This window comes from Lepisosteus platostomus, chromosome 9 (genome assembly GCF_059453375.1).
Source record: "Lepisosteus platostomus isolate fLepPlt1 chromosome 9, fLepPlt1.hap1, whole genome shotgun sequence".
Classification (NCBI taxonomy): Eukaryota; Metazoa; Chordata; class Actinopteri; order Semionotiformes; family Lepisosteidae; genus Lepisosteus; species Lepisosteus platostomus.
The window spans coordinates 47,062,266-47,089,071 of record NC_142619.1 but is presented as its reverse complement, the minus strand read 5'-3'; the positions used below and the strand labels follow the sequence as shown (position 1 = coordinate 47,089,071).

General features: G+C 39.6%; 2 protein-coding genes and 1 long non-coding RNA gene across 6 annotated transcripts in view; all 3 read left to right on the top strand.

Annotated features, from left to right (window-relative positions):
• usp6nl (USP6 N-terminal like) overlaps positions 1-8,590 on the top strand; it is an 86,237-nt gene extending 77,647 nt beyond the window's left edge. For all 3 annotated transcript variants that reach the window (XM_088645315.1, XM_088645313.1, XM_088645314.1), the window contains 2 exons: positions 1,087-1,239; positions 4,693-8,590. In XM_088645315.1, the coding sequence (XP_088501441.1) occupies positions 1,087-1,239; positions 4,693-6,179 (1,640 nt within the window). In that variant the 3' untranslated portion in view covers positions 6,180-8,590. The remainder of the gene's footprint in view (positions 1-1,086; positions 1,240-4,692) is intronic.
• A 2,681-nt stretch (positions 8,591-11,271) lies between these two features.
• Positions 11,272-13,629, top strand: LOC148655127 (uncharacterized). Its single transcript, XR_015941190.1, has 3 exons — positions 11,272-11,579; positions 11,841-11,956; positions 12,948-13,629. It is a non-coding gene; the product is annotated as an uncharacterized LOC148655127 (long non-coding RNA).
• Positions 13,630-21,063: 7,434 nt separating this feature from the next.
• Positions 21,064-26,411, top strand: echdc3 (enoyl CoA hydratase domain containing 3). Of its 2 annotated transcripts, none has more exons than XM_088645311.1 (5): positions 21,064-21,285; positions 21,744-21,865; positions 22,223-22,320; positions 23,651-23,695; positions 25,823-26,411. In XM_088645311.1, exons 1-5 carry the CDS (start codon positions 21,116-21,118, stop codon positions 26,153-26,155), a joined length of 768 nt encoding a protein of 255 aa, XP_088501437.1. In that variant the 5' UTR covers positions 21,064-21,115; the 3' UTR covers positions 26,156-26,411. The 2 variants fall into 2 exon arrangements, with proteins under 2 accessions (XP_088501437.1, XP_088501436.1); XM_088645310.1 differs by having other exon boundaries at positions 23,651-23,851.
• Positions 26,412-26,806: the final 395 nt, after the last annotated feature.

Here is a 26,806-nt window from a genome sequence, read left to right as displayed (position 1 = left end):
CAACATTTACAGAGCTCAAAACAATACTATTCTGCTGCAGTCCATGTTCTTAAATGACCTGGCCTTGTGCAGCTCTTGAACAAGTATTCAGAGAAGAGCAATGATGCACGAGTGGCTTGTATCATTTGTTTGCAGATTGCTTCCTAAATCAACTGCACTATGTGCTCCCAATTTTTATTTTATCCATGAGACTCCGGAATATTACAGAGACTTCATAAAATGCAAAGCTGCCTCATCTGATTAGATTTTGTTTGATACCATGGAGTCATACAGCTCTTGTTTCATATAACTTTGTAATAAACTCTTTGGGTCTTTTTTCGCACTAAAGTGTCCTATTGCTTGATAAAGACATCATTAGGACCTGTTTACTACCGTATTTTTTCAGGCCCAGTTTAGATAAAATCTGTTGTCTTCTGCAAATGAATTTATAATGAAGGGAGGTTAAATTACTTACACACTAGTTTATTTCTGCTTATTGTTAAATGTCTACTTCAGATGTCCTTACTGTGTGAATATAGTAGGATTAATTGTAATTTGAAAAGGTATTTTTTGCAACATGAGAAGTTCCCTTTTGATTTCTAAATCAATCAATATTAATGTTAGTTTAATAGGAGTTTTGGGAGAGTTTTTTTGGCTCCAGTTCTTAATTTGACAATTAATCTGAATCCTTAAGTCTTCATTTGAGATTTACTGTATGTGGGAGACAGTGTGGTGTCAAGATTTAGAGATAGATTTGAGACTAGATGCAGTACAACAGATGTTTAACATTTGGAAGTGACAATGTTGCGATATATATCAGGAACATTTACAAATAAACACCATTTTGTGTAAAATACATCATTTTATGTGAATTTACAAATTAAATCAAGTTATTGCTATAGTCAACATTTCATTTATTTAGTGTTAAACAGCTACTCCTACAGCTGCTACGACTTGTTATTGCACATCTGACCTTTTTGTTACCACACAGTTTACTCTGCGCTTTTACTGTTAAATTTGAGTCACAGGGGGAAACGTCAGCCAAGTTAAGTAGACCTGTACCACAGAGGGCTTGCTGTGAATACATGTCCGTGTTTTCCACTGCAGAGCACTTGACAAAGCTGTCCATGGAGGAGCTGGTGGAGTTCCTGCAGGTGACTTTGTCTAAAGACTTCTTCTTCGAGGACGACTTTGTGATTGAGCAGCTGCAGAACTCCATGTCAGAGCTGAGACGGGCAAAGCTGGAATTGCCACCCCCTGGTAAAGTATATTTCCACTCCATTTAAAATTCAAAGTGTTTTCCTGTCTTATGTTTAAAGTTTGTTTCATCTACCAGCATGTAACACTCTGCACTTGGTTTCATTAAAGGTCAAAACATGTGCCAGGCGTTTGCCCTGTCTTGATTATGGAACCTTTTCTATTTTAGTTTCATCTGCAAACATAGCAACTTTGTTGACTATACCAGACCCTAAATCATTGATAAGGTCCTGACACATTAGGTACTCTGCCTGCCACCCCCAATCACACTCCTTATCTGTACGCCTTACTTGTATCAATTAACCAGTTCCAAATCCAAAAACAACCCAGACATAAATCAGCTCCATAGATTTGAGAACAGAGTGACCAGTGTTACATGGTCTTGTGGGTCCCGGTCAAAATCTTCATTTGAGATTTATGTGGGAGACTGTGTAGTATCAGGATTTAGAGACTAGATGGCATACAACAGATGTTTTAAATTTGGAAGTGACAATGTTGTGGTATATACGAGGAACATTGACAAATAAACACCATTTTGTGTAAAAGACATCTTGGCACAACTGGGTCTTTGGGACTATGTGCACCTGGCACAATTTCCTGTTTTAACTAAGTATACCACTTGTGTCCCTACACATAAACAAACCCACTCCAAAAAGCTTATTGAATGCAATGATTGAATTATTGAGCAGCAGCGAAAAATATACTAAGCTCATTCAACATTTGGCTTCTGTGTTTTCAGGCACATTTGTACTTGGATCCAAATCAGATTTTCTCAGTTCTGTCTTCTGTCCACTAGGTGGCAATAACATGCAAAATCACATCTTTGTTTCTCGAGAGGTTTTCAGTGGCAAGAGGCAGTTTCCTGGTTTATGTTGAACCAAGCTTTCCCATAGAACTGAATATCATAAGCCCTTTTCTAATATTCAGGTTGAGCAGATAGTTTTACCCTTTTGTGTTTGAAAGTCCATGTGAGGCATTTATTTCTACACATTGATTCCTAAAGAATACTTCTAAAGAGGTTGCATGTTGAGTTCATAGTCTGAGTATGATTTGAAGAATGAGCTGTAAAATGTATAGCAGTTAATGTAGTGAAGTATCTGCTTTTTTATATAGAAAAATTCAAATAGTCCATATCTGAATAGAGGAGACATGTATACATATTAAAATAGGTGGCTGTGTAATCTCACTTACCAACCAATAAACGTTAAAAGTTTTTAAAAAATCTCCTTATCCACTATTAGGAATTGGCTATTCTGTCATTAACCTCTCTGCTTTATTTTTATTTTCTTCCTCTCTTGATTCATTGCTAGCCTGCAAAAGTCTTAAACAGCCTGGAACTCACATCCCCCCGTACAACAATGGCTGGTGGGCAAAACTGTTACATGTTGTCATTTCTGTTTCAGTCTGCATTGTTCCCAACTTGAAGTTCCATACCATATGTCCAGTTATTCAGTTGTCGGTTTTCATCCCTTCAAACATAAGGGCACGAGGTCTTATGCAGAACAAAAAAAAATAAAATGTTACCAACAGTTATCTTCCTGTAAGTGGTTCAGTTGATGAGCTAAAGCCACAATTACACATTCAGGGTGCAAACCGAGTGATCTGAAATTGTCTGAATTACTGCTGTCATTAACCATAATTACAATACATCATTTTTTATTCCTCTTGGATTCTACACATTTTAAATTTGATGAGCCTCATACAGAAAAACATTAGCCAGATTTCATATTATTAGCATGCTTCTACAGACACTTTTGATCTTCATGCTTTTTGAGCAGATGTATTGAACCACATCACTTTGAATCGTGAGAAGCACTGTGTTCAAGTCATTCAGTGTTAAAACAAAGCATTTCACTCTGTTTTGCACACACTGGGTCTTTTTTTCCACAGGAATGTTAAAATAAGTTTTTATGTGAAATGAGAAGCTTTTGTTTAAACTGTTAAACTTGTAAACTGCTAAATTTGAGTTTCCAAAGGGGATGTTTTAAAAAAATGTAGCCATTGTGATGGAAATTTCAGTGTCCTCCAAATTGTGGTGCTTTATTTTGAAACAATTGTTTTAATAATTTAAGGAAGCGCCTTGAAATCTTGAGCGGTAGCATCAAAAAGGAATATGTATGGTTTAAGGACAGGCTTACAAAGATTTTGTGACATTTCTGCTCCTGTTTAGAGTAAGAAATTAACTTCTGTTGGCTGTGCAATTTGTGAAAAAGTTGTATACACGATCTTAATTCTGTTTCGTGTCATTTCAAATTATTTTAAGAAATTGAGTTTTACATCTAGCTCTCTGCCATGCCAAGTGGTCATTAGGGATTTTAGTCTTTTCTAGTTTTTGTCCTGTGCACCTTCTCTTCTTTCCCCTACAGTACCTGATTTTGTTGAGAATTGTGTTTAAAATGAATTATACCAATTAAAAAAAAAATTATCTAATGAAGAAGTGATGATTTGTACAGTATGTTCTGTAAATTTTTCCAACCTGTGACTTCACATAAGCATGTAAAGTCCCAATCGGAAAGTTCTGTCAAACCTTGTATCCTGTTGATATCACATTTTAGTGCTTGTGTAACTAATTTAAAGACATGTAGTAAGTGGTTATGGATAAGCCTGGGCCAGTTGACCTACTTAAACCAGTTAATAGCTAATTGGAAGGACCTCATCTAGACAATGCTTGAAAGAAACCAGGGTATTAACTTCAACAACCTGTGTAACTTGTTCCATACTCCCACAATCCTTTGCAGAAGGACTTTCTTCCTGTTCTCACTTCTAAATGCACTTCTCCATAGTTTCCACCTTTTTCACCTTTTTTGTTTTTTAAAGCCATCTGTTTCCTGAACTCTGTTATTGTATTTTGTGTTTTGAGCATTCCACTTTTATTCATTCATTTTACCTAAGAAACAAAATAATAAGCTTTATTTTAAGCAGGTAATGCACTCTTCCATGCTGTGTAACTTTGTTGAGTGAGTGGTGAGACAGAGTAAGCAGTATTTTTAATCCCTTTATATGAAACTGTTAATCGGTTTCTAATTAAAATGTATGGCTTGTTTTACTTTTTGAAGTTAGACTTGATTCATTCCAGTCATAATGAACCTTCATTTGTAAATGAAAAAATGAAAACAAATGTACAAATTTACAAGTGATTATTGTACAATAAAACATAACATATTATGTTTCTTCTATAAGAACCAAAATCTTCTGATCCAACCAGGAGAAATCACAGGTTCTGTGTTTGAAGTCTTTGTGGCAGTTGGCTATGATAAAAGTCAGATTTAATTATACATTTTGGTGATATCGGAATGTAGCTTCTTTGTCAGCTTCGTTATGATTTTATGCTTTATCCCACAGATATAATTAAAACAATTGGGTTTGTATTATCATAATGTATTTGTGCTTTCTAAATATCTGTGGTGAAAACCCACAGAGTTCAACTGAACCCCCTATTACATTTTTATCTCTTAGGTAAAGAGGATGAATTTCCAAAGAAGACGCTTGGGCAGCTGCCACCTGAACCGCAGCCAGTCATTTCCAATCACGTGGTCAATGGACAGAGCAACAGCACTCATCTGGAGGGGCACACCTCCAACAGCAAGGTCTCGAGTGCCTCGCCTGAGAGGGCCAGGGAGAGGCAGGCCAGCAGCAGGGCACAGAGAGACTCTTTTGAGAAATCCTCAAAGCAGCACAAGGGAGACCGACGGGATGCGCGGTCACATCGTCCATCAGAAGCAGAGCTACGAAAACAGGGCATCGTACTGCCGCCCAAGACCGTGGCTCAGGACCACTCGAGACTCAACAACGCTACTGCTAACCATAACTCTAATGCCACTTCGAGCACGAGGAAAGACTTTGCTCCGAGGTGGAAAAAACCCTCCGAAATAAAACTTTCAGAGTCAGCTGCAAAGTCTGTCCCCGATGGGAGAGGCAGGGCCGCCAATTACGGTGGTGCCAGCTCTCCGTCTAGCCCCGACGAGTTGTTTTTTGTGCGGTCAAAGCCTAGAAGTTTAATCGTTGACGAGACCAAAAGGGGATCCAACGCATCGCAGTATGACAACGTCCCGGGCTCCGAGCACGACTTCGAGAACCACGCTGAGGAGCTGCTGGAACGGCCCAAATCTCGAAGTCCTCGGAACGAGTCTTTCGGCAGTCAGTCACCGAATTCGGCTAGTCCCACGAAAATGTTGAGCGGCATTGGTGCAAGTGGACCACAGAGAGCTCAGAAGCACACTTTGACGTTTGAAAGTCAAGACCAAAGATCCGCAGGTAAAGCCCCTCCTCTGTCTTACTCCAACCCCCCTACATATCATGGGAACTCGCAGCAGTATTCCCCCGGCCGACCTGGACAGGCTCCTCCGCCCTACCAGCCGCAGTACAACAGCATTGTGGATGTCAAGCCTGACGATAAGCAGTACGGTTTAATGCCACATGCACCCATTGGCCTGCCTCCTGAAAAGGCATACATGAATTCTTACGCTGCCTACAACAGGCAGTTTTCCAGCTCTTCCCAGCCTAACCGAATTGTCGTTATGCCTGCAGAGAGCAGCGCACAGTATGATTCTGTTAATTCCAGCAACTGTCCGAGACAGCCGACCAAGCTCCTAGGAAGACAGGTGTATCCATCTGTTGACTATGTGCAAGACGGCAGAAGACGCCCAGACCAGACACCCCTTTACAGACAGGAGAGCCAGGGGCGGCAGTGGCACCCGAGCCCGGAGGCTGATGCCCGTTACATGGCGAGCATGCCAAGGTCCCCAAGTTTCCAAAGGGCACAGATGTCCCCGGTTGACGACTTCAGCTATTCGGCAGTGCCTGTGGATGGGTCCCTCCATTACAGAACTTCCTATCCAGAACCACAGGCTCCAACAAGACAGCAGCATCCAGCCGCCTTTAGTGGACAACACTACAGACACCCTGCTGATGGGTACACCATGCAAGAGTCAATGCTGCTATGAACAGTCCCTCGCCCCAGCTTGGGCAGAAAGCAAAGGCAAACAGTAATCATGGCGTTTTTGTTTTGTTTACACGTAACAAGTCATTACTACTGCATGGTTCAGCACCAGCTTCTAGTGTTATTCAGCTTCCTTAGTAAATTTCCTGGACTTTTTTTTTAAGTTTACCACAAAATTATTCATTGATGTATATATTTTTTTTCAAATCTAAATAGAATTTCACTGGTGCATTGAGATATCTAAAATTAAGAATTTCATGTCAGAAACTTTACTGTTTTTTTTTAATTCTAAAAAACTCAGCGACAACTTGTTTTCATTTTGTGTTTTTGAAAGCCTTTATTTTTTTACTGAGCTACATAACGTTGTCTTCTTTGAAAGGTCAATTTTGTATGCTTGTGAACATATTTTGTTTTCCATATGAGCTCTTTGGAATGAAAAAGCAAACTATAAGCACAGAGCTATAAGAAGTTCACTTTAAAGACTCAGAATCATTGTGTTTTGTTGTGTTTGTTTTAACTGGTTATGAAGTCCTTTGAGGGAACGCTGTAACATGATAGTATTGGAAAAAATGTGGTAGTATTTAATTTAATTTTATTGTGTAAGAACATAAGAAAGATTACAAAAGAGAGTAGGCTATTTGGTTCATCCATTAGTAGCCAGTTGACCCGAAGATTTCATCCAGTCGTTTCTTGAAAGAAGCCAGGTTATCAGCTTCAACAACATGGCTGTTATACCTGAAGTGCGTTTTAACTTTTGTTGCAAATGTGGGCATTTTGTAAAAATGAGATGTAAAATAGCCTGCTGCATTTTCAACACTGAATCGGCATTCTTTCACTAATGTTTATGTAGGAAGCGTAGTTTGTAATTTTTCTAAGTGAAAGCTACTCTTGTTAATTTACAGCAAATATAGTATCTGCTGTAGTTTGCTGCTGTTTACTGATTTCATGGATTGTTTATTGTTTGCCTTTTCTTTTAATTATGGCAATTGTCTCGAAAGAGAAACTGAAACATGAAAAAATTAAATTTTATATTTAAGCACTACATATGGGAAAAACTACATTGCACCCTATGTATTCTTGCCATGTTTATTTTCTCAACACAGCTGATGTTTTTAGAGAACCTTTAAGAAATGTATTTCTCAGCAGTTGTAAAATACAATAATTCTTGTTCAACTTTTTTTTTACTAATGGGGTATATCAGAAAGCAGGGAATGTAATTGCAAGGATTTCCATGATAGCTTTAGTCTCTAAGAAGGTGCCTCTAACCTGATGATATGGTACAAGAATTAATATGTTCTTTTTATAAAAGGGATATTTCACTAACAGCTTACATCAGTTCCTTTTTTCAAAGTCCTTATTTATGTGTAAAGGGCAAATGTATTGCAGTGTTCAATTTCAGTATCATATGTCATCGTGTAGTTATAGTATGTTGTAACTCATACCTAAGAATGGAGATCGTGTGACTGTATAATGCAAGCAATTGAACATGAGGTGACCCAAAATATTCCTCAACTACTTCAAGTCTCCTAATAAAACATATCTTTCTGGGGCAGTAAAAATGTTGATTGGAAAAATAGTTTTACAGTGTTTCAGTAATTTACACCTTAAAGGTAAAAAATAATGTTTTACTAGAGGCTGCTAACAAATTAAGTCCATGCTCACCAGTGGAAGAAAAAAAATGTAGATTTTATATACTGTATAATATACACTATTTTTATATATTATACAAAATGGTTTATAGTACTATGTATTCTATTGTACGTGATTTTATCCTTTTAAAACTTTGCAGGAATATTAGGAATATCTTGTTATTACATGTCTTTATTTCAAATAATTGTTTTGCATTTTGAAATGGTCTGTTATTTACACTAAATAATAATTAATTTCTTGGAAGTCTAAAAATCTGTTATGACTGCCAATGACGTTTCTATACTGTTAATTTAAATCTACTGTACGCATACAAAGAATATGATTTTTTAATTTATTTTATCTGCACAGACCCATCAAAAATTAGTGATTAAGTCTTAGGTTTTTGGGTGGATCATCATGCTTACCTTATTCCTTACAAATCAGATTAAGCACTGCAGCAAATCTTTGGGTTACTGAACAGATAACCTTTTCCACTTGAAATACTTTGTACAGTATGTGTGATGAAGATTTGATTATGTTTATTCTGAAGCAAGCTAAAACAAGCTAATCATCTCTTTCAAGTAAAGTTCAAATCAACGTGTAACATGGCAATAAAGTGAGCCCCAATCCTGGATAGTGCTTTTGGACAAGTTCAGGACACCTCACACAGCAGGTCTCGAGAAAACACGGTGCACAGAACGAGTCAGGAAGAGACTGCTTGGAATATTCCGTTGGAATAAGGAAATACAGAACTGTCACCTAATCAATAAACAGCCTTTACTGTAAGTGTCTTGTCAAATGTTTTATGTTTGTAAACATTTTGTAAGAGTTCAGAATTCCATTTTATGAATGCCCACAGCCAATCCAATCTTGCACACTAATATTTCTACAGGAAAAAACAGGACTTATTGCTTCTGGCTCAAAGTGTACTGTATTTTATCTACTGATCATGTCTAGGTACTAAATGGAAAAACATTAAACCAAAAAAACTTTCAAAATATAAGTTTTATAAAAATACAACAAAAATAAAGATCTCTGCACAGGTTCAGTTGTTCACATTCTACACACTTAGATGTGGACAGGTAGGCAGCCCAGAAATTGTTTTAGCATTCATGCTAATTAATAACGCCATGTTATTAATTCTAATTAACTGAAAAATGGGACCAGGGCTGAAAACAGCTGCTGTATGAGACAAAGCTTTGTCCGCCTCTCAATCTGGGTTTTTTTTAATTAACCCCCCAGTTGTTTCTTTAAACTCCCTAAAATCATTCTTAAAGCAGAACTTGTTTCCAGTAAGCACACAACACTTCTTTTAATCTTTCCCAGACTTTATAACAGTTTATTGGAAACTGTATACATACAAATATTTTCAGTACTTATTTTCAAATTGTGCACATAATGCACACAAAATGGACATAGAAATAGAAAAAATAGAAAAGGCTAAATACATGAAAAACATAAAACTACAAAAATACAGCATGACATATTAGGGACAACATAACCAGAAATTTCACATTATGTAATCTGCTTTGCCTATTCTTATAAATGTACAAGTTTAACAATTATAACTGCCAAATTATTAGGGAGTCTAGTCAAGAAATGCTGCCATGTTCTCAGAAATAAGTAAAAAATATATACCTATTTGTCAAATAGGTTGTTGTCATTTGTGAAAAAAAACATGGATTACTATCTAATCTACGTTTCAGTATTTGTTACAGATGTTAGTTGTCAAGTCTGAAATAAGTTTACATCTTTTCTAAAGTAGAAGGTAGGTGAAGTTTTTTAGCACTTTAAGGCTAATAATGCAATTTTATTTATACTGAATAATAATAAACATAAAATATTCATGACAAAAATGAATGAGGAAAAAAGCATAGCAGCTTCATCCAGTAAAACCAGGACACAGAGATACTCCAATGAGCATGAGAACCTTAAATACCACTCTGATTTTAACAGAAGGTTAGTGTCTGATGCAGAGTGCTTTCAGCAAGTGAGTCACATAATTATGGACATGCAGTACTGCACTGAAGCCTGCTGTCCTATAAAATACCCCTGTAAATTCCTACAGTAGTAGACTCTTCATTAATTAAAGGCTTCTGCCAATATTTCAGCATCAGATAGGCAGAGCAAAGGTTTTTGTCAAGCAATGTTACGTAGGTAGAAGAAAGATACCCTTGTGACCTTACTAATATGCACTTTAAATGAAAATGCAGGGTCAAAATACCAACATTTCTCTACATCTATGGTTTGATTTTGCTATTTTTGGCTACACTGAAGTTGTGTTTTGAACATCAAAATCTGAATCTTAAGTGGAAAAGGAATATATCAGTGTGAAAAGCTCTAGGAACTGCAGTAGTGCCCTAAATGATATAATTCTGCCAAGCATCAAAATTTTCTCTGGGTGTTTTCAGTTCCAAGCTGACTAAGTTTTATGCAGAGTTTCACATGGCTCAAAATTCTTTCCCTGTGGTATGTAATACATACAGGTTTGTCTTGGTCAAATTCTAAAAGATCTGAATTAACATTTTTAATACAAATTATGTACAGTACACATCAATGTCCATACTAAACCTGAAATGGAGCTGTTAGCTGTTTCAGTACTGTCATTTAACATTTGCCTGACAAAAAAAGGATTAAATCGTCATGTCATTGGTTTTCTCCAATTAGTTATGTAAAACCAATGTTGTAACTGTCAGTTGATAGCACTGTACTTTGATCGTCTATTGACTTTTAAACTGAACTAGGAATGTTGACGATAGCCTGGTGCTGACCATTATCCCTTAGATAATGATACCTCAATAGCCACTTCCCAATCAAAAATTGTAACTATTTGTTCAGAATTCAGCAGCTAGAACCCAGACTACGTCATGCACAGTAGATCATATCACTACTGTCTTGGGGTCCTTGAATTGTCAACTCAAAACCTGACAGGTAGCCTTTAAATGTCTTCACCTTACATTCATTGCTGACTGATTTGTTATGTTTACTCCTGCATCCTCCTTAGTTGTTCACTTAGCTGACTCTAGTTTATTTAGTTCATAGTTTATTATCTGTCCCCAGTGTTCATCTGCACTCTATGGGTGACAGGGCCTTTTTCTTGTTATGCCCCAGTAAAACACAATCCCCACCAGAACATTCAGGGACTCATTCACAGTAGATGCCTTGGAGTCTAGCCCAAGAAACTTGCTTTTTCATCAAGCTTTTATGTGACTGTTTTATTTTCGATATCTACTTTGGCTTTGTAGTTTTTTTTTATTACATTTTCTTTAATGTGCTTTTTTAGGAAGCAATATATTTGAGATGATTGCTTTAAGATGATTGCTTTCAAAGGTGCTGCATAAAATAAAGTTCATTATTTTATTAAGTTAGCTCTTTAAAATGGATTGTGATCTCATGGATGACATCACCAATGTGTCACAATGAATGTCTGCTGTGAAACAGTTACATGCTGTTATTCTAGAATTTTCAGTTGTACAGTTTCTTCATAGTCAAAACCAAAAACCTGTTAGCACCAGCAAGTACTGTTCTCATTAACCTCTGTAGATAAGCTGATCATTTCTGAATAAAATTGCCTATAAATTTGGAATAATGCAGTCCAATGCCCAAGGAACATTTGAGGTAGCTATTGAATGGATTCACGCACATCTACTCCTTTATGCTTCAAGCATGGCGCTTGGAGTTCGTTTGTGTTGCTGTGGTCTCTTGCTTTAACCAGCGTAGGTAGAATCTACCAGCCAACTCAAGAACAACCTGCTGCTGAGCTGGAACCTGCAAGGTAAGATATCCTCCCATTCTCTTGTTGCTCTCTGAAAACAATGTGTAGGGTTAAAAAAACAGAACTTGGTGTCACAAAGTCACCTATGGATGCCTCTTTTTCTGTTGATCTGGTTTTAAAAACATGTAAATCTAAATTAATGTACTAAATATTTTTCCTAAAATAACTTAAATGTTTTTTTTCTGTTTTCTTTTTAGGCCAAACAGCAGTACATTTTGAATATCTAAAATATTCTTCACATAATATTTTTTTCATTTACAGAAACAGAAGTTTGTTTATAACCCTCCCAACATTAAGAACCTGAAAAACAGAGCTGTGCCACTTCCAGATTAGAAAAGAACATTTCGGTATTTTCACATTCTCCTGAAATTCCTAATGTATGTATTCCTTTGTACTCAAATAGTTTTTCATCCTAATTTCTTTTTCTTTAAGAAGGATGTAGATTTATTATTTTTATATCATTTTACTGGTAAGTTATTATTGTTATTTTACAAAATGTACTGTTATTTTACAAAAAAAGTAGTTATTGGAAGTAAGAAAAGACTACAGCAGAATTAAAAGATTGAAAGGTCACAGTTTTACACTTAAAGAGATCATTTGAGTTTAAAAACATCATCTGTAGTGCTTTATGATTTATAGTCAGTTATTCACCTTTCAAATAAGAATATATTTTTCTGTATAAAATTATATGTGTGTGCCTTGTATCTAATATGTTTTCTGCATTTAATAAAGAAATCACACGAGTCTCTTAATACAGTAAAATGCAATCCATAGGACATAAGTAGAAACTACTGTAAGTGCATTTAAATCCAAAAATGATAGCAAGCTCAATTGCACAAAGGGTTCTAGAAGTCTGGAAAAGGCTGTCCAGTCAATTTGTTAAAGCTGATAACTGGAATCCTTCAAAAAACATTCAACAGCTCAATTAGCTATTAGCAACCAAGCAAGTTAGATAAGATGAAAGGCATTTTGTTTGTAACTTCTTTATTTTTCTATGTTCCCCGTGGGGCTTCTATAATGTTCCCATAGAAACATCCATCCATTTTCACTTAATCCAACATAGGGTCGCAAAGGAGCCTGAGCCTGAATCTTTTCCCAAAAGCCAGTTAACCTACCAGTATGTCTTTGGACTGTGGGAGGAAACTGGAGAACGTGAAGGAAACCCATGTGAACATGGTATGAACACACAAACCACTTAAATAAGCTTTGGCTCCCTCGCAAATCTTTATTGCATAAAGTGGTCGGAAAATGGAGTTATACAGTACATGAAAGTTGTCGTCTGCATCTGTGTGTATGTGCCACCAGTTAGAAGATAAACCTGCTCAGCTATTACTTTACAGAATGCTTTCCCTCTTGTGTTTTAAGCAGGGCATGTTCCGTTTCAATGACTTTCACTGACCCAGAGACATAGCCGAAAACACCAGCGTAGAACGGAAATGGAAGAATCAAAGAAAAAACAAGTGAAAACTGATCACTTAGATTAGAGACAAGTCTCGACTTTTCTCTAGGGAAGAGGTACGGTCAAGGCTGGTTTTAAAAATCTTGCTCGTAAAGGTAAGTGATGAATTAATTGCACACAGGTGGGATCAATCTCCTGTCAGATGACATCGCCATGTCAATGGGCTGATTGGCAGATTGAGTAAAGACTTGACCGGTTGCCAAGGTATTTTGGGTTTACTATATCCCTCCCTCAAGGAGAGACTTCTGGATGCTGAACAGGGTACGCCAGGGAACCAGGAATGAAATCAGCACACCAGACAGGGGGCATGAAAGTCTCTTGCAGGAACCCAAGGCTTCTCCTATGGACATGGCCCCTCCAAGATGACAGCTGACGGATTTCAACAGGGAGACGTGTAAGTCCGGGGAGTCACCGTCCGAGATGACAAGTAAGAGCCAACTGGTAGGTGTAACGACGTGGCTTGCTGTTGGGGACAGCTCCATCTTGCCGACATGCTGGAGAATCCAAATTCAGCAACTCGGTGAGGACACAGTCAGAGTAAAGCATTGGTGTTGGGTTGCTGAAGAGACGCAGAGAACAGAGATTTGTGAAGCACAATGAATACAGATAGAGATTGTTGAAGATGGAGACTGGAAGGTTCAGACAGGACTGGAAGGCAAGCGCAGCTTTCAGGGCAGTTGTAGACAGGGGGGCTGCGCCGCTGTATGGGATGACTGATAGGGAACGGTTTTCAAGGAAACCAAGGGCCGTGACTTCTGGCTCACCCGGGTACAACATTCACCTTTTATTAATGGGTGCTCCCCAGGCTGGGGTATCAGATGTGGTAGGTGTGGAGTTCCTGAGCTGGCACCCATGATGGTTCCTCTGGTCCACAGCCTCTCCAAAGCTCCAAGCATTGGAGGCTGATCTGTACCCATCAGATGTCCATGATACGGTATGGCCTGGGTTCTTGGGTGCCTTCAATTCAAAGTGATGATGGTACAGATGGCATGATGGTTGCCAGTGCAGGTTTCAGAAGTAAAATGTGGAACATTGATGAGATTTGCCTTCCCAATGAATGCAGGAGGGCAAGCCAGTAGGTGATGGTATTCACATGTTCCAACATGTGTTGGATTGTTTGAATGGGCCAATGAAGTAGAGGAGCAAGTTCCATTATGGCAGGCAGAGACAGAAGTCTGATTAATAGCCACACACTTTGTTCCAGGCCTCAGGGGTGGAATGGCCCTCCAGCAATAGTTGGCCATTCTTTCCTGCTGCTGTGTGGTCTTTTAGATGTTGGCTCTTACAACCCACCACATGTGGCATTGCAGTTGTGCCTCCAGATCTTTGTTCACTCATTTTGTTTGGCCATTCGTTTTGGAGTGATCCTGTAATGCAGCTGGTGATCTGTCAGAACCCAAGCGCAAAAGACTGGAAAGTGAAAAGTGAAAGGTGAAAATGATATAATTGATTATGGGCCAGCGGGGCTTAATAAACCCAATCCAGTCAGTAATAGGGGGGAATGATGATCCCAGGAGAAGCCCGGCCAACTGCATCCCTGGCAAAAAGAGGCTGCTAAACACAGCACAGCTGCTAAAAACAGGGAGTCTTGGGTACGGAAGAAACCAAATAGCGAGACCCTTGAAAAAGGAACTGAATGGACTTAGAAGGGCACCCCTCAGGAATGTCTTGGACGTGGGAGAGAGCGTAGTCCTCTCACAGCACTTTGGGTGACCACCCATGTACCTTCTTTTCCCGGAAAGTGTCTCTGGCAGAGCATAATTACGAAGTGGGTGACCAGGAGATGCTAGTGATCACGAACGCTCTCTTCTTGACCTCTTCTTGAGCATCTTCTTGAGCTAGGCTTGCATCGCTTCTTGGTCTTTATAGATCACAAAAACCTGGAGTACATCAAGAAGTCAAATGACTGAACCCACGACAAACACGCTGGGCTTTGTTCTTCTCTCACTTTAACCTCGGGCGACCACTTGCCCTGGCCCGCCCCCTTCCTGGTAGAGTGGTGATAGTGGCTACAGCCATGCTGAAACTGCGGGTAAAGAGGCCGTATTAATAGGTGAACTCTACAGAGCACTGGACATGTTTGAGGGTGGTGATAGTGGGCCAGTTCTTTACCACCACAACCTTGTCAGGAGGAGAGGATGTATCCAAGGAAGGCCACTTCGGACCGGTGGAACTCACACTTTTCAAGTTTGGCATAGAGGTGGTGGTCTCTGAAATGCTGAAGAACCTGCCTGATGTATTCCTGGAGGTTGCTGGAGCAGATGAGGATTTTGTCTAAGATGACTACCAAAACGTTGTCTGCGAAGTCCCAGAAGACGTTAGTTCCTGAAAATCTAGAAGATGGCTGGGGCATTACAAAGACCAAAGGGCATGATCAGGTATTCTTAAAGTCCTGAGCTTGTGTTCAATGCCATCTTCCAATGTTATTTCCTTTGCAAAGATATCCATCATCTGATGAACGGAAGGCAGTTTAGGCAGAGAAAGAAAATGGGAAGACTTAAAGAACTGGTCGACCATAACCAAAATAACTGAACAACCTCGAGAGCAGGGAATGCCAGTGGTAAAATCCATAGGTATAGAGTCCCACAGGCATTCAGGTGTAGGTAAGGGTTGCAGATGATGGGTGGAGGATATATAGCACAGAGCATGCTGCTAAATAATGTTGCTCCTCATGTTGGACCACCAGTAGTATCTGTGTATGAGTTCTATGGGCAGTTGCAAGGCTGGATGGCCTGCCAGCCAAGAATTCTGACCCTTCTGCAGCACTTCCTATCTAGCAAAATGGGGGACAAAACTGGGGTGTCAAGGGGAAAAGGACTGGAGGCCAATGCTGCCCTCACTGCCTCTTTCACTGCTCCAGATGGGCTCTGGGACCACCTCAGACTCATCTGGAGCATGGATCCTGGAGAGATTGTGTTGGACATGCATTCTTACACCCAGGTATATGGGAGATGGTGAAATCAAAGCAAGACATCCCTCAGGAGAAGCACCAGGAGTGAAAAACCCTGGATTCCCAGGAGCCATCTGAACCGGACTGACAGTAATATCTACTGACCTTCCCTCTCAGCCTCTGGAATCCTCTAGTTAGCACATCTGCAGGCAGAGCTTCCAGACGGAGCCTTAAGGAACTGGAAACCAGGAGCTAGAAGAGGCTTCGCTGAGACATAGTTAAGTGGCTCAGGAGTGCAATGAGAATGTCACTGCTGGATCGCCAAGAAGAGTCTGAACCAGGTTTAAACACCCTTACAGCACCTGCTGCAGTGAAAGCTCTCACTCAAGCCAGGTGCTCTGCATCAGCTGTTCCCATGGCGTTCAGGACAGAACGAAGACGTGGCTGCCAGCCTCTGAAACTACACGCCCCTCTTGAGACAGTGAGAATGGGCGTTGGCGTGTCCCGCTTTGGAGAGGCGGGGTGAGCGTAACACAGTTTGCAGGAGTTTTCAGTTCTCTAAAAATACATTTTGCTTGGTTTTCGATTCTCCACGATGATCAGGACAAAGCACAAGTTTGGCCTCCCTACTAGCCTTATGATTGTTTTATCGATCTTTTGACAGAGGTCATCTCTTTTTTCTTTCTCTCCAGTGAAATGAAGGAATTCATAGAGGAGGATCTCCAGAAGGGATTCATCGGACCATCCTCATCTAAAGCTTGTGCTGACTTCTTTTTCATCCAAAAGAAAGATGGAATACTGCATCCTAGCATGGGCTGAATAACATCACTGTCAATATCATCACTGTCACTGTCAATGACAGTTACCCTCTTACAGTTACCACTGATCTTTTCCCTGTTAGAAAAGATGAGTCAGGTTACAGTTCTCTCCAAATTGACCTAGGGGGGGCCTACAACTTGGTACATATTAGGGAAAGAGATAAATTGAAGACAGCCTTCAACACGAGCTCTGGACACTACAAACTTCTTGTCATGCTTTTGGACGCTGTGATATGCCCGTAGTTTTCAAGAACTTGGTGAACGACATTCTTTCAGATTTCATCTTTCAGAATCTGGTCAATGATTTTTTGGATAGGTTCATGGTTGCGTACATCGATGACATCCTGATATTTTCTGTCTCTTTCAAAGATCATTTCCTGCATGTCAGGCAGGTTCTCCTGTGACTCTGCCAGCATCAGTTTGAATGAAAAACTAGACAAATGAAAATTTTGAGTACCTGAGGTCACCGTTCCGGTATAGTGTATTTCTCCTGAAGGTCTCCAAATGGATCTCCAGAAAGGGTTGGTGGTTTGAGACTGTTGCACACTCTCTACGCTGAAGCATATCAGCGGGATCCACAAATTACAAGCACTGATTTATCTGCAACTTCAACTCAGGAGGATGGGTCCTATTACTGTTCTCACCAAGAAGGGACCTGACCAGGGCAAGTGGACTTCCAAGGTTCAGAGGGCTTTTGAAGAGCTGAAGTGTTACTTCACTATGGCACTTCTGTTAAAATATGACTACCCTGTTTTGCCATTTAAGCTGAAGGTGGATGCATCTAATATAGAGGCTGGGGATGTCACAAAGTCTTCACCTGTGATTATTCAGCCAAGAATCTCTTGGTGGTGGAGAAAAATGATGATGTGGGCATTCAGAAGGCACTAGCTGTGAAGCTGACCTTGGAACAGTCTCTGGTGAACAGCTTGCCACTGGGCTTGTGCTGTGTTCAAGGTGCAGCAAGCTGGACACTCCCTCTGATGTGTGGCACCTACAGTATGCTCTAGGGTCTGTAACACCTTCACCTCCACCCCACTTCCTGGGGGAGTGACACTGGTCATGACAAACGGAATCGTCTTTCACCCACAGAGCTAATGCCCAAACCAATGTCTCCAAGGTTTTAGCAGGAGAATTGGGCAGAGGAAGAGCTACTGTGGAAGGCAGAATGGAGACAAGAGCAGCCAAGCAGAGCGAAGAAAAAGCTTGTTGCTATCTGTCATGGTGTCACATGTTTTTTATTGTTTCTTTTTATTGCACCACACTTACCTGCTGTGAATTTATATTTAATCCATGGATAGCCAGTGGATTTCACCTTCGCCTGCTGTAATCGTATTGGTTTAGTCTTACTGTAATAAAACCTGACTGCTCTGCACTTACCTGACTGAGTGCAGCAGTCTGAGGCAGTAGGGTGAATCCAAGATCAGGCAAAGACAAGCAAGCAGGCTCATGAAAAGTTAACACACAGGTTGGTGTAGCAAGAGAGATACAGTCCAAAGCTGTAATGGGAAGCATTGCCAGATTTAAAGCTGGGAAGACACAGGACCAAAGGACATATAGGAATTCCTAAAGCATAGTCATAGTAATAAGCCAGGTTCGTAGCACAGAAGTGAGGTTGAGGCTTGCTTAGTAAAAACACTGGAGAACACAGGTGAAGCACAGGAATGATCTAGAGAGTTACTTAAAAGCACAACCATAGCATAGAGAAGGAGAAACAAACAAAGACTGAGTGCAAACTGATTGCCAAGACTAGAGAAGAGGAACTGTCAAGGCTGATCTTAAACATCCTGCTGGTAAAGGTAATTAATTGCCTTACCTGATTAATCTATTGCACGCAAGTGAAATCATGTTGTCACAGCAATCGACTGATTGGCAGATTGACTAGAAACTCGACTGGCTGCCATGGTTTTTTGGGTGCACTGTCCAGTGCTCCTTTGGAAGCCGGTGTGACAGTCTCTACTGTCAGTCTGCCCTCTATTGGCATTAGGGTATTGTGTTGTGACCAGCAGAAGAGTCACTAAACTGGTTGTGGTCATTGCTGAGGTAAATGCAGGTAAGAGGATGTGTAATAAATAAAATAAGCAAGCCTTTGTGATTGTTGATGGCTTCTTAATTCTTGTATTATGTAAATGTAAAACAGTATTTAATTTTCTCAAATTTCTTGTAGCAGTATCATCCATGTGCAGTATATACAGTAAAGGAACAGGTAAGACCTCACACCTGAAGAAGGCTCCACAGCCGAAATGTTGTGTTTTCTTTTTTCTTTTCAGCATGGAATAAACCCCTTACCTGTTCCTTTGCAGCCTACGCATGCTGACGCAGCTCCCTACTCGTTATATACAGTATATGTATTTCCAGCTTTTCCTGCCAATAGAGATATGCATTTCAATTCTTTGTGCTGTATAGCCACAGATATACTGAAGGAGCTCTGAAAAAAACACATGCCCATGGTGAGTGATTCTTTAAAGAAGTATTTCCTTGGTTTGCATAATGCCAGTGGTTGCCTTTTAGAATGAAAACTAAAGACAGTGAGTTGCATTTGACAAAAAAATAATCTGTTATGTGGATTAACTGTTCTGCCACACTCCAAAATACCTCTATCTCAATTATAGCTCAAATAAATCATCACAATACTGAGATAATAAGAGAAATAATTGCTTCACTGACATAATAGATTAAAATTATTTTATCCTACTGTAGATATCCATCCAATGAGATAAGAAGGTAATGGTATCCAGTTGTGCAGATTTTCTTTTTTTTATTATCCAGTGTTCCACATTGTCAAGGAATTACATTTGTTCAAGGAGGCCTACGGTTTTCCTACAAGTGCAATTTCAAAATAAATGAATGAATACGAGTGCTTGTAGATATTGTCCTCAGGAGCTTGTAAGGTGTTTGACTGGCCTGTTTGCAAAGGAATGGAGCCTCACAGAGCCAGGGAGGTGAAGAAGATCTGCTTCTGCAATTGCAAAGGACTTACACCTGTCTCCATGGCATCAGATCTCTTCCTGTAGTACAGATCCCCCAGAGGTAAGGAAACTATGCCTCTTTCAGTATAATACTATTTAAACAGCACATCACTGCAGAGCACCTGCATTCATCCCATAATACACCTGACTATAGGAAGGTTTGCTTGATTTTGTTTTTAAACAGTACCTCACCACAGAACACATACATGCTGTGTATCATTCTCCAGTGTGGTTGAAACAGCCACCTCAGCAGGGCGAGCTCTGAGCGGTCTGCTGGAGCAACTGGAGTCTCCTTCAAACTGCATCACTTGGTAAGAATCCAAAGTGAGGTCAAAGCCATGAAATGTTTTAGTGCCCAAAGGGTCAGTAAAACAATTGCTTAAGATTTTTACAGGGTCAACAAGTGAGTACACTAAACATTTTAACATGTTATGGAAGCTTTAAATTACATATATTATGCAAATAAAATTAGGTTGTAGAAATGGACTGAATTTTTATTTTTCCTCTCAAGCTGTATAAATGATTACCATTTAGGAAACAACTGCTAAACAGGTGAAAAGTAGGGGACATAAAAGTATCTAAATTAATAAACCATAGAATTTCAGAAATATGCACATTTGTCAATGTGCCTACCTACAATGTCTCTGCACATTATAATGTTTTACTCATTCTTTTCTACCACTATTTACAGAGCCTACTGAGGCAAACATAAAAGACACCTTCTGCAAAGCAAATAATCGCAAATTGTGTATGAAAGACTTCAACAAATGCACTACTTTTTTAAACCAGGCCAAGCATCACACAAGCTTTTTCTGACAAAAGGACATTAGAAGAAATGATTACTATAATATAGGGAAAAGGGCAAACTACTGTAACATTGTTCTTTAGAAATATCAAACATTGATGTAACCAGACTTGGTATTTTGTACTAATGAATCCCAATTAACCCTGCATTTGTTTATGTAACCACATGGTTGTTCTTCCAGGTACAATAATCTGTGTACACTGATCCAAAAATATATCAATAAATATACTACATGCAGCTGTTATACAGCACTTTTTCATTGAATACAGACGTTTACACTTTGCTGTCTGTGCATGCAAAGTATTGCTAATAATATTATATTGTAAGAAATGTTCTTCATGTCTATTTGGTTTTACTTCATACTTCAAGGATTTTTTTTTTTAGTTTATTCTCCTCAACAAGTCTGGAAAAAGTACCGTGTGTTAAATACCGCCTACTCGTAAAAACTCAGTCTGCCTGAAAAGTGTTTCAAACCCACAAGATTGCCTAATCCGACTTCCTGCATTCAGCCAAGGTAGGCGGCAGCAGTGAGCAGAAAACGTAAACTACGCCTCCATTTGTTTCTATTTTCTTCCGCCTCAAAACATTCAGATGAAACATGGCTAATCGTGGTGTTGCTTTTCGTCTTTTTCGCTGCAAAGAAATCCTGCTGCGTAGCGGATTGAGACTGAACTCCAGCAGTCTCGCTTCAGGGGGTTTGACTAGGTCATTCTGTGCGCAAACTCGGTCTGAGCCCCTGACCGTGAGGCTGCAGCAGGACGGAATAAGGTTAGACCCAGGAGAAGACGTTTTATATGCAAGCAGAAGTGTTTATGTGTATATCGGCTCTAAACAGTGCATTAAGCGCGTTTATGTCTTTCTACAGCAGTGTCAGGTGTTTAATTTACGTTCAAAACGTATTTTCTTGATCAGAAAAGTTACCTAGTCTAAAACAATCGCCGTTATCATTGGCTAGATAAATCCCCCCCCCCCCCCAAGTCGAACCGAAACACATTTGAGTGCTATACCGTATTTGCAATTATCTGTATTCAGCTCCATATAGAAATTAAAGCAATAAATCACGTCTAACGTGATATGCCCTTAACTTTGTTGCTAAGAATATTGCACCTAGTCAGGTATTTCCCAATACAATTAAAGGACAATGTATTTAAAGTAACAATCGTTTTCCAAGACTGCCGTTTGTGCATTTTACACGATAACAAAGATCTTTTTTTTTATCTCCCTAGGAATATAATACTTAATGACCCCAAGAGAAGAAATACTTTATCCTTGTCAATGCTGAATTCTCTGCGGACCGATATATTGCACGAGATAGACAGTGATGACCTCAGGGTCATTATCATATCAGGTATTCCAAACAAAAAAGTGGGAATTTGCGAGAGGCTACTTTGTTGCTGGATAATATAATAATATGCATGGCTAGCACAGACACAAACACATTTAGTTTAATTTAGAAAAAAGAGTGCTACTCTACATCATTCTGATTTAACTGAATAAGCTGTAGAGTTTTTACTCCCAACTTCCATAATGAATATTATGGGATCCATTTGTTGGGGTGGTTCAAAATAGTATTGGTATTTCCTATGTGGTCTGAGGAACCAGTCAATTTCCTTTTCCTACCCAGTCGAAGTTGGCAACTGTTAATAAATACGTGAGTGCATTTTGGTTTTTTACTTCTTTAATGAAGCTGCCCGTTGTTTTCCAGCTGAAGGCCCAGTGTTCTCATCAGGACATGACCTGAAGGAGTTGACATTGGCCCAGGGACCTGAGCATCACAGCAGGGTGTTTGAGGTGTGCTCAGAGGTGAGGCCCTTGCTAAGGTCATCAGCCATTACTTTGTAACAAGTCATGATGAAAGTGAAAAATTCAGCTTCCCTAATCCTGAAATCTGTTTCAGTTTTTATGAACTGCTGGCTTCTGTACAGTATGTAGGGCAACAGTAGCTGCATTCTTGCTAAGGTATTTTGGACACGTCAATGTCAGGAGGGGACAGTGTTGAAGTGTGTGCTTTTCTGCTTCAGCAGTAAAGAGCCATTAGGAGATTGCTAAACTGTTCTGTCCACATGGTTCTCAGGATGACAGATGTTATAATTTTAGTAAAAGCAAGAAAACACAGTCTTGAAAAAGAAGTCCTTTAACTATCTCTCTCTGAGAACAGAGATAGAAAAGGAAGAGGCTACAATAAATTATCAGTATATTCTGTATCATTGCCTGTTTGTTAAAATCACTGAGATTTATGTTTACAGCAATATACAGTAGACTAGTACATGCAGATTCACATATCTGTCCTGGAAATGAGTCTCATTTGAAATTCACATGCAAGCTGAAACTTCTTCCAGAAATAGGTTTTCAGGTTGTGATTTTATCCAAACACAGCATTCAGTAACTTCTCTTTTCTATTTCTTTTCTATGCTATATAAATTCAGCAACTATTGAAAGGCATTATGGCTTATGAGAGCTAGATTTCTAGTGATAATTAACATATAACCATATTAAATTGCGGCCAACAGAAATGAAGACATCATCATATCACTTTCCATAACGGATTATCCTTTTCAAGATCACAGCGGCTCAGATCCTATGCCAGGAAGCACTGGGCGCGTGAAAGGAAACACTCTGGATGGGACACCTGTCCATCGCAGGGCAGACACACAGACACAAACACGCACACACACTCATGCCAGGGCCAATTTACAGAACCCAGTTAACCTACCAGTAAACCGGAGCACCCAGAGGAAACACACGCGAACATGGGGAGAACATGCAGACTCCACACAGACAGCACCTAGGTCTGGAATTGAACCCAGGGTTCCAGCTCTGCGAGGCAGAAATGCTAACCACTGTGTTACCCTAAAAATGAAGATATTAAATGAAATATATAACATACTGTACATTTAAAAAGTGATTTATTTTGTACTTTTAGGGTTCTGTATATTGTTTTAATGATAGATGTGTTTAACGATACAGCCTGCAGATGGTGGCCCAACTCCCTATTATTGACATTACATTGGTGTTTCAGCCCACAGGTGATGGGCACATGTAATCTGTTTGCAGCGGTACTTAATTTCTTTACCTTATTGATACATATTGAAAAGCTACATTTGCAGTGCCTTCTTCTTTCATTCTTTTCCAGATCATGACGTTGATACAAGACATTCCCGTGCCAGTCATCGCCAAGGTCAGTGGCATGGCAACGGCAGCAGGATGCCAGCTGGTTGCCAGTTGTGATATCGCAGTTGCTTCTGAAAAGTCAACGTTTGCCACACCTGGAGTAAACGTTGGGCTTTTTTGTTCGACACCTGCTGTTGCCATTGGCAGGGCCATTCCAAGGAAGGTAATGCTCAGACTTCCTGAAAGGGGCAAGGAATAGGTTCCAAGTTCATGTTTGTGGTTCCGTTATCTTGATTTGTTATTACAGTATATACTTTGTAAAAAATATTTTGATACACCCCTTTAACCAAACTTGCATGCAAGTCACAGCAACTAATGTATGATAACTAAATTGGCAATCATTTAATTCCACAATTTTTGGAATTTGCATAATTTATGAGGTGGCATGCATTGAGAAAGTTTAATGTTTCCTCAAAGAAAACAAGAAAACGCACAACTGAAAAATGCAGCAATTACAGGTGTTCATTAACAAAACTCCAGCACGGATTTTCCGTCTTCTAATTATTTGTTACGTCACTAATGAAGACATTTTAAGAATGTTTTGCTTAACGGTATCGGTCCAACAAAGGTATTTTGAAATATGATGATAGTACTTGGATGTAGCATTTATGAAAAAAACAATCAAGAATGTCTTAAAATAACTAGAAAAGATCCTTTTTTGTCTTGGTTAGAATGTGTGTTAGGGAACTTAAGGCAAGTTATGAGGCAGATCCATTTGGAATACCTGCAGTGTGTGAGTGTCAACTCAGCTTGACAGAATGTGATGCGCAAATGTTACCTTGTCATCAGAAGAGCTTTTCCACATAGTCGTGCAATTCACAATTCAAATAGTATTCATGACTTAGCAAAGGGTAAACAGCAAGTATGTGTAGTGAAGCTCAGGGCATAATTATTTTTTTCATGCTTGTAAAAACAATGTGGGCTGTAGCTGAGATATGGTTTTAAAAAAGTATACGAAATTAAATCATTTAAAATCAGGAGCTAAATGCAGAACATTGTAGTTCAAAATGTTTTGAAAGCAGCCATAACTGAATCACAACAAGAGAATGAATGCACAATCTATTTTCAGTAAAATGCACCAGAATTTCCTCTGTCATGATAAATAGGAAATAGCTGTGCATCCAGGAAGATAAACAAACAGCCTATAAAGTAACTGAACAACAACCACATAAGCAGTACATTTTAAGAAACAGTAAGTTATGCTCCAGCAAGGTCTTACAAGAAGGTGTTTAAAAAAGTCACTCCAGTGGCAAAAAACAATTGGTACCAGTGAAACCCTCAAGTATAAGATGGTATTTTCTGAAGAGGTTTGTTCAGATGAATATCTTGCAGTGCATTTGAGTAAAAAATTCAGTTTGTATTATATTTTACGTAATTGTACATATTTTACCATTGCATATTATGTAAAACATTTTGAGAAACCTGATGTAAGATAGGCTTAACTGACCATGAAATGACCTGGTGGCTAAACAGTTTATGGAATGTTTCCTGCATGATATTTTAATAATATTCACCAAGCGCAGATATTATTCAATCCAGGCTTTATTATCCCCTGGTGGAAATTTGTATTATGGCAGAGTCCTGCACAACAATGCAACAAAAACGGACAAACATAATCAACAGGAGATCTGCGAGTTATTTGAGATTGTTTGAGAGAGAGGGGGGCTGAAAGATTTCCTGGGTCTGTTGCTGTTACACCCAGGGACACAGAGGCGCCTCCCAGATGGGAGAGGTGTACATTCACAACAGTGGTAGTGTGCCACAGCTCTTGGCCTTCCTTACTACCCTCTGTTAGAGGACATTTAGGTTGATCTGATTTGCCTCAGAGATTTTCCAGCTTCTCTTCACTCATTTTCCCAACCTATTACAAATTATGGTACTGATGTCACCAAACCAACAAGTAAAGATGGTATAAAACAAATTCAATAAACAGTTTCAATATGAAAAAACAGGTTCCGTTTTGTACAAAATTGTTAAACTTTAGCAGTGAAATTAAGTGTCCTACAAATAAGTCTCTGTTGGCCTTTTTTTTCTAAGAGTTGTAACAGCATTTTTCCCTTTCTGCTATAAATAAAAAGCCAACAGAGGCTCCTTAGTGTTTGGTTTATCTTTTAACATCCTTTTCTCTGTGGAGGTGGCGCTGGAAATGCTCTTTACTGGGAATCCCATCTCTGCCCAGGACGCCCTGCTTCACGGACTGGTCAGTAAGGTGGTCCCAGCAGAGAAGCTAGACGAGGAAACGCTGGCCATCGCCCGCAAAGTCTGTGCTGCCAGCAGGCCGGTCGTCGCTCTGGGGAAGCAGACTTTCTACAGACAGATGGCCCAGGATCGCAGTGCTGCCTATGCTACTGCTTCTAGGGTTATGGTGGACAACCTGGCTTTGAGAGATGGGCAGGAGGGCATTAAGGCTTTTATTGAGAAGCGCCGGCCTGAGTGGACACACAGCAGAGACCGGGTCCACGAGTGACATCCCACACCCATTCAGTGCTCTGTGGGTCTTCTTGCTACTGCTGCATAAACGCTAAGCTGTTTTTTTTTTTGTTTATGCCAAATCTTCTAAAGCACAGAGCAGAAAACAAAATCCTACAATGAAGGCAAATTGCAAAAAAAAAAAGAAGGAATTCTTTCGATAATCAGTCTTGTTTCTTTTTGCAGGTCATTTTTTTTTCTGTTGGCCAGACTTGATGTGTACAGAATGAACAAAAATAAAATATTAAATCAGATGCTTCCCTGGTGGTGGGGCAATTCATGCTACTGCCTTTCAGCTTTTTGGGTCTGAGGCTCATTTCCAATCTGGTGTGCAGTCTCTGTGGAGTTTGCATTTTCATGAGTGTTCTTACCTCCCAGAGCCGCACTGGCTCAGTTACTTGGTGCTGCTATATTGGCCCTGCAATTGCCATCTCATCCAGTGTCAAGCCAATCCTGCCTTCTGCCCTGTGTTAGCTAGGTTAGGATCTGGCTTGTTTTGACTCTCTAGGATGAAGCAACAGTGGACAATGAAAGAATGTGTGGAAATCCTCCAGCAGGCACATGTAGAGTACTTTTTATTAAAAGAGTAGTGCACTTTTATCCAAAATACAACACTAACAATTCCTCCGAAATTGAATTGGTCAAGGAA